Raw genomic sequence first — 9,053 nt, 5'->3', positions numbered from 1 at the left:
AATATAATATAATTATAATATACTTTAATGACATTATATAAATTACATAAATATTATTTAATATAATTGATTGAATGACTTGCATTGTTGATAGAAATAGAAAATTTAAATAAATAATAACAGAAAGTTTAATATACGTAAACGAAATATTTCAAAATATGTCAAATTATGTTATATATAATATTTGGTCATTTATCACACATTTATTATCTTTTTGTTTAAATTGATCCTAGTTATTGTCAGTTTTAACAAAATCTTTACGTCTTAAAAATGCACAAATTAGTAATTTATTCTTCGAATCAGCCTTTTATTTAAAAATTTGCAGAATATTTTTTTCTTTAGGCGCTTCTAAACATGATTCAAAAACATATCAAAAAAACATTTTCTTTATAATTGTAACAAATTGTATTGAAACTTCTTCATCTTGCCGCAAATCTGACGATTGGAAAGCAAATCAGATGTCTTGAAGTATTTGATGTACAATTTATATTGATCAAAGTGACGATCGTCTTGTTGCATAGCCAAGCCGTTTACCTGAAAAAATCGAAAATAAATGAACTACTGTTCGATTAGGAATAGAAAGTATAAAAAAACTTACAATAAATAGATTGTTTCAAGAAGCTTACTTGCCTTTAGACATTCTCCACGTATAACTAAAATGATATAAAATTTTAATGCGTAAATAACATAAAGTAGAATAATATGGTCAACATAACAAAATTCTATAATAAAATATTATAATCGTGAATACGTGACGAGTTTTGTTCATAAAAACTTTATACAATTTTCGTTTAAATCTTAAACAATTCCTAATCTCTGCGAGCTAAATTAGGATGGAAAAAGGAAATAAAGTAGCGAATTATAAAAACAAGATTTAATCTTTATTTCAATCGTACAATGGATAGAATCGTTCACGGAGAAACGTATACAATATGAAATGTTTTACGGATGCATCCTCACTTGATGAAGCATTCTTGATAGTGCACTAAGTGCACGTGTCTGAGCACGTTGCTTTTCCTGATAGACCTGTAGCTGCAGAAGGTGCAGGCGAAGTTAGGTTCCTTTCCGCATTCCATAAACCGATGATATTTTAGCGAACCCCGAGTCCCGTAAATTTTGCCGCAAAACTCGCAGATATGCTTCGCGAATGAGGAAGGACCCGAGTTGTCTTTGCGATAATAATCTGCGGAAATATACGAGAAACAAAATATGATTGTTAATACTGAGACAACAATGTGCTGGTTGAACCATTTCTAAGGAATCATTTCTAATCACAATTCTCTTACATGGATTCTTTATTTTATTACGCAGCCATAATTTGCATTATAATCAATAAGAAATAACATACATTAGTTATATGACATAAATATTCAAATACGCTTTATATATAACATTTATATAGAAGATTAAAATTCATTAGAAATTAAAATACTTAAAAATAATATGTCTAATAAAATTAATGTATAATCAAATTAATTGTATAATAATATTAACTGTATAATAAAATTAATTGTGTAATATAATTAATTATACAACAAAATTAATTGTGTAATGTATGATAAAATTAATGTATAATAAATTAAACTTTACACATATATATTATAAAAATATTAAAATAATTTCCTTATTATATTAAACATGTCATAAAACTACAGATTATTACTGAAAAAAAATTCAAATAGATAGTAATCATATATAAGAAAATCAGATTGATCTATGTAAAAAAATCGATAATTGCTATATATCTTTTGTACTTATAGCTATATTGTTATTCATAAATTTATTCTTAACTGCAGATAAGAATGTATAAAAACACTAATTTCATTAAAAATAATAACATCAAGATCACATAACGCAAGAAAGTGATAAAAAAGGAACAATGAAAACAAAGAGAAAGAGAGAGATATAACGGAATATAAAGAGAGAATAACGGAAAATAAAAATTTTAAATTAGAATGACATTAAAATGTTATAACAAATCTAAACACATATAAGATAGATGTAAATAAGATTCGTTGTAAAAATTTTAATTGTTATCAATTTTTTTATTTCATTTTCGAGATTATTTCTCGCTTGTAATTTTATACATAAAATAAGTTTTATGTATAAATTTTCAATATTAATTTTAATCATTTTTCTTATATAGCGTTCCACGTGTTTTCTTACGACGCGTCTTGTACTTCCTTTTGGATCGATGGGAATCCTTGTATGTGTATTTGAGTTCATCAGACTGATATGCATCGATTGCAAGAGGATCTTCACAGGCAGATTTCGCTTCCATCAATGCCGCGAATAATGCAGGGTAGTTTGAGTAATGATATTCTGAAAGAAACATAAGGATATTACTGATAAATTGCAAACAACATCACATAGAAAAGATATCAGGCGTGCATTTCATAAAAGAAAGTTACAAAATAACAATAAACAGTCAAATTATAATCGTAACTATGCACTCTTAAATTTTTCATTTAATTTTCAGCGAATTTTCAACGTTTATAATGAAGAACTTAATTTTCGTGAATGTTAGATTTTCTAAAATTATGTTAGTGTGATACCCCATACAATGTAATAATTAATCTTATATATACACACACACACACACACACACACACACACACACACACACACACACACACACACACACAAAATATACAAATATACAAAATATACAAAATAAAATTGCAATATAACGTTGTTGATAATGTTCAATAATGATAAGATAAAATGCATTGAGGAAATAATGTAGGAAATTTTAATGGTAGAGATTTGCTGAACAGATTTCATAATTTTAAAAAAAATGTTTACAAGATATACATAACAATAATTCAATGAGAAATATAGATATATATTTTGTAAGAAAAAAACAAAGACTTGTAACGTTGATTATTATACATTGCATCTCACTCATTCGCAAAAATTCTTTCTTATATTTCTATGTACGAAAACATCTAAATTAGGACATTAAAATTAGATATTAGCAAAAGAACATAGAAACGTTTTATTACACTAACTAATTACAACTATGAATTATATTATCACGTTGCATTGAATCGATTCGAACTGATACGCACATCGTATTTGAGATTGATTTTATGATGGACATCCTAGTTTAAATGATTGTTTTTATCAAACAATACTCGTTTTTATCAAACAATAAGCAATATCTCGAATTCGTCTAAAATCGTTTAAAATTGCAGTTTTATTAGGGAAGAAGTTTGGAAGAAAATGAATGGACTAATATTAGTGTCAATTAGTCTAGTTTTTGCAGCATAGTATATATTTTCGTAGATTGTTTCGCAAAATTCGATAGATGCAATAGAATCTCTATTGCAAAGTATCGCCAATAAATATAGTTAATTTGCTCATCAGTTAGTATCGCTCTGCATATTATTGTAACACATTGAAGAGAACAGCTTTTAATAACATTTTGAGAAATTATAAATTAAATATTGTATAATACAGAAGCGTATTGGGAGTCGGCGTGGAAAACGGTGTGCAAATTAATAAATCAAAAAACAAATTAATCGCAAATAGTCAACACAATCTTCGAAGTTTTACGAATGTTTTGACTTTAATTATTAACCAGCGTAATATTAATGAGTTACAATAAAATTCTGCCATAAGAGAAGGAGGAATACGAAGGTATTTGAAAATCCAATTTTCAACGCAGCTTCAGGTTCGTAATTTCAAATATCATTGCCTCTTGGACTATGGCAGAATATTAAAGGAAAAAATGAATGAAAAATGCAGATTTATTGTGAATATTTTATTGTAACTCTCACTAATATTGTGCTAAGAATAACTCGAAGTTAAAGCCGAAATGTTCGTAAGACTTCAAAAATTATGTTGACCGTTTGTGATTAATTTATTTCTTTACTCATTACGTTAACTTACATATTTTTTTACCGACTTTCAACATCCCTATATGCATGGTTATTGTTTCGATTATTGGGAGTTCTTAATTGATTTTTTAATTCTTACACACTTTATACTTTATATGCTATTATTTGGTATTCATTGTATCTAATAATCTTTTTATCACCATAATTTTATTATATATATTTCTATATAAAAAAAACTTTAATTAAAAATAATGTTTTTATTTGTATAACTATTCTAATAAACCTAGAAAGTACTGTATATAAAATAAAATAATCTATAAATAAGTAAATACTGTAAATAAGTACGAATAGGAAACTCAAGAATTCTAAGCAATAAGCTTGAAATATTACGCATTCAAATATAATGTCTAATTATTGTATAATTGCATAAAATTTTCTAGTTTTTTGTAAAAAAAATGTAATGATATTTAAAGATTTTTACATCGATCGTTTTTTATTTCGAATTATTCACATGAGAGAATAACGCATTAATTTTACATCTCTGTGTTTTGAATTTGAAATTGTTCAAAAATTCGAAAATTTCTGCTATCTCGTTTTGATTGCTCTTTCGCGAGTCCCTGTCAAGCGATATTCTCCTCATCCGCGAGTGATTCCCTCATATGGAACATATGAACGTTGTAATGCCTCAGCAAACTGTGCTTGTGCTTGAACTTGGCATGGCACATCATGCATTCGAATTTAGCTTCCTTGCCGCACTCGAGTCTCTTGTGACGCTGTAGAGAGATGATTCTCCGGTATTGTCTGTTGCAAGTGTCACACGGGAACATCTGGGCGCTGGCGCATTGCTGGTTATAGTTTGCTGAAAATATAAATATTCACTGGTTAGATCGATATCAATTAAAACGCCGATTGTCACTCGGGAAAGAAAGTTACACGCGGAGACATCTTGTAGCTCACAAGTTCATAAAATATAAAGGAACTAAAAAAGCATTGAAATTATACCGAACAAAGTTTACTCGGTGTTTAATACTTTGCGACAAGATAACATATCCCATTTAACATTCATTTCTGTTTTCCATGTTTTTTAATGTCGAATAATGTAGGTAAAATATCATTTTGATACATGAAAATATTTTATTTAGCAATATATAAGATAATCAGTACATAAGATATTTTTGCAAATAAATACTTTATGTAGAAAATTCATTCTTGATTAATTTTATTTTTTATAAATTTTTTATAAATTCTATAAAATCTGTATACGCTTTGAGATCTAAAAAGCTCTTTTAATCAATTTTTAATGTAGTTGATTTTATTTATTTTTTTTTTTTAATTGTAGTAAAATTGTCAATGATCAAAAAGACTCATTAACAAGTAATACATAATATTATTATCACTAATAAAGAATGAAAGGTGAGTTTTTGGATAAAAAAAATAAATAACTCGATTTTAAAAAATAACCCGAAATAAAGAATAATTTTTTATTAATAATATTAATAATAATAATAGTTATATAATATTAATTGATATATAAAAGATATCATTATAATAGACATTCTTTCTAAAAGTCGCTCGATAAACCTTCCAAATAAAGAGAAAAGAAAAGGAAGAAAAAACTAAAAATATGAAATTAAATATTGGATATATCGATGAGATGCAATAAAGGGGAAAGATGTTGCGATATTAGTTCGCCCCCTTTTTGCTCGATATGCTTAAAAATCCTAAACAAGGACAAAAAAAAGAGAGACGGAAAAGTTGGCGAGAAAACATATAAAACGTGTACTTAAATATTAAGCAAGAATTCGGTAACAAGAGTCGGAATAACGAGGTCGATCGCGGCCGATCGACTCCGTGGTAGCGGACAAAATTCCGCTGAATCGGATTGGCATCCATGATGAAGATCATGGTTAAAGAGCTATGGGCAGAGATGTGTAACGAGTATACCTCGCATCATCTCGCAGGCAGACAGACATAGAGATGCGAGCATATTCGCAAATACTGATATCAAAAATACTGACGTGCGTCTCATGTTCGGACGCGCGTCGACTCTCGACATTACTTTCGTTCTCTTTCTTAGTATCTCTCTTTTAATAATAATAATTTTCTCTTTCTCTCATCATATCTGTTTACATGCACCCGAAAACTGTTGCCATTTCTCTCAATAACTGCGGATTCTCTGATCAATCCAAGAAAAAAATTTCATCTAGCGAAAACTTGCTTAAATAATATCCTTCCTTGGAATTTTTCGGTAAGGCAATTATATCTTGATCATGGTTACCACCTTTCCAGTTTTCGATCGGTGACACCAGCTTTTTGAACAAATCTCCGATTCTTCGGTAGACGAAAAAATCTCCGACTGACCGTTTTAAATTTTGATGTCCTTTTCTTTAAGTTTTACGCGTCAATTTTCCTTCGGTTTCGAAAAGAAATAACTGGCTGCTCAGCAGGCAGACTAGATCTGATGATCTTTTTTTTCTAAGAAAACACTGTAACAATATTAAAATTTTGATAGTGGCACTCAATCTTCAGCGGAACACTTATAATCAAAAGGTGACAATCATGCTTTTGATATCCATAATAAGTAAAACTTATTTTGAATTTTCTGAAGGAAATTTTTTCATTTTCTAAATTTGTAAACTACATTACAAAATAAAATGAATTTAATTATAAATTTTTTAATTGACTCATTAAAAAATAAATTAATAAATATTTGTGTTGATGACCTTTAGCTTTGAAGTATTTCAAAAAGCCCGCAGATGAAAGAAATCGCAATAATTTGGTAGACATCCTATATACATATTTCTATACATAAGTGTATATATAAATGTATAAACGTGTATAAAAAAATGGAAAAGAGACGTTTATATAATCTATGAGTATGGTCCCGCACGGCGCAACAGACAGGTCGATCCTGTCGATCCGTACTGAAAAGTTGTATGAATTAAATACTATGTAAAATAAGTATTAAAGCTGCAAAAATAGTGAAAGTGAAATATACCTGTGAAATCATTGCTGGATAAAGAAAACGTATATTAAATAAAAGAGGCACACGGACAACAATTCTTAGGATCGCAAGACCAACCTGTTCGCGCGATCGAGCTCTTTGAAGGCTCGTAATCGCATAAACGTACAAATGATCTTTATACGATGTGTTGATCATATTCTCCGATTTCGAAATTGATTGTGTTACTAATCTTTTTTACGCTGTCTGTAATCAGACGAAACAAGCAAGCGCAAATAAGCGCGAACGAAAAAGTTACTTCAATCACAGTCGTCTTTCGTGCATCGTTGAAGCAAGTTATTTATTCGCGTTTGTTTGTGCCCCCTTATTTAGCTTGAACCCGGCTTAAGACACGCGCGAAGCGATTGCGAAATACGGAGGATACTTTGTACTTTATCGGATTCATAACGTAAATCTTTCTTGTCACATTTGTTGAATTATTCTTTACATTACATAAATATATTATGTAAAGTTTTGGTAAAATATTGAATCTTTCTAATCTATCACCAACACGCCATCCTATTAAAAATGTTAACAATGATCAACGAGTCAACAACTGTCTCCCTGCTATGTAAGATACTTGTGCGAAAAATTAATTTTCACATCCATATTCGTGATCACGAATTATCTGGAGTAACAGATAATTAATCTATCATCATAAGCATCTAAATGCTCTCAGATAACTCATCTTCTGAAAATTGTTTCGCAAACACTAGTAACGAATGCGCGAATTCGGTTTGCGCCCTCATTTATCGTCGAAGACGATACGCACAGAAATTCTCTATTTATCTTTCAAATAAAGTCCACCACACACGAATGGCATAAACGTTATATTATAAGGCCACTGAAGCAATAAATATTTGACATAAAGACGCCATATTTATTTACATAAGATGCTCATTAGACAATATGCTTATGCAGCCTATGTCATTTTGTGTGATGGGTTTAAAAAAACATCATCTACAAAATTATGGATAACGAATGATAATCGTATCATAAGAATAAGTTGAAAGTCTTGAACTACTTTCCGTGAGCTACATGCATGTATGTTTCGTAATATGCAAAAAAACTGAGATACATTATATTTGATCGATATAAGAGTCTTAACTTAAGAACGTTCTCTGATTGCAGTTATGCTCAATCTAATGAGCACATTAGTGCTCACCATTATGAAAATTTATTTCACTTTTATATAGTACAAGATATTCCATAAGTGTTTATACAGTGTTTATAAGTTTTTTTTACAATATAAAATGCCTCCTATCTTCGCTATTGCCGCCGGTCGAAAAAATAGTGACTTTACTTACTTCGCTTCATGATTTTTAAAAACGAATACCGGAAACCATATTCAGACAAATTTCGTATTATTCCTTGTGATATCAAGTTTTATGTCTCATTGTTTCAAAAAATTGTTAAAAGAAACTTTTTTACAGAATAAAAAGACCACTTTCGAATAAGCTTTAGATAGGGATTCTGTGTGTGTGTGTGTGTGTGTGTATTTTAAACGCTCCAACTTTGAAATGAAATGTTTCGATTTTTATTCCTGCTCCGGGTATTGAGTTTTAAAGCACATATGGGACACTAAAACAAGCTTATTCTGTAAGTTTTTTTAAGTTTTAGAAAAATCTAAAAAAAATGGATTTTTTCGGAGAACGTCCTTAAAAATCTAAATTTCACCGATGATATTATCAGATCGTTTAATGTTACATGTGAATTTTTCTTTATAATTACATTTTTTCGAATTTCATTATATTCCATGTATTTTATGAAATGTATCAAGATTAAATCCTAATGCGCAAAAGCCTATAGAAATTTATAGAAAAAACTGCCAATTTACACAATATTTTTTTGTACTTTCTTGTGCATATAAAAAGGAATTTTGTATCCTAAATATATATATTCGAGTTGTGTATAATTATTATTATATTAGAATGTACTCGTAATTTTTGAGAAACAGATCTCAGAATGTCTTAGTTATGCGACTTCTTTGGTGGCATAGTTACAGTGCGGAATAAAATGATAATAATATTCTTACATATTTTTTAAGATTTGCATAAAGAAATACGATCATGTATGTATAATTTTTAAGAGTAAATGAATGTTATATTTATAATAAAATACATTCTCTTACAATAAAATCTCATTCCAAGAGAGTGAAAATACAACTACTGCAAGAAATGTAGAGTATACACATATACATGTACAGATAT

General features: G+C 28.8%; 1 protein-coding gene across 1 annotated transcript in view; it reads right to left on the bottom strand.

The window, feature by feature from the left end:
- Positions 1-3,919, bottom strand: part of LOC108693990 (oocyte zinc finger protein XlCOF6-like) — a 6,355-nt gene extending 2,436 nt beyond the window's left edge. The window contains exons 1-4 of the mRNA XM_018203236.1: positions 3,907-3,919; positions 2,167-2,322; positions 961-1,183; positions 631-653 (exon numbers count right to left, since the gene is read on the bottom strand). Of these exons, the coding sequence (XP_018058725.1) occupies positions 631-653; positions 961-1,183; positions 2,167-2,322; positions 3,907-3,919 (415 nt within the window). The remainder of the gene's footprint in view (positions 1-630; positions 654-960; positions 1,184-2,166; positions 2,323-3,906) is intronic.
- Between the last annotated feature and the right edge of the window lie 5,134 nt (positions 3,920-9,053).

The sequence above is a fragment of the Atta colombica genome, unplaced genomic scaffold, assembly GCF_001594045.1.
Source record: "Atta colombica isolate Treedump-2 unplaced genomic scaffold, Acol1.0 scaffold112, whole genome shotgun sequence".
Lineage (NCBI taxonomy): Eukaryota > Metazoa > Arthropoda > Insecta > Hymenoptera > Formicidae > Atta > Atta colombica.
The sequence above is the reverse complement of the archived record's forward strand: the minus strand, read 5'-3'. Positions and strand labels throughout refer to the sequence as shown.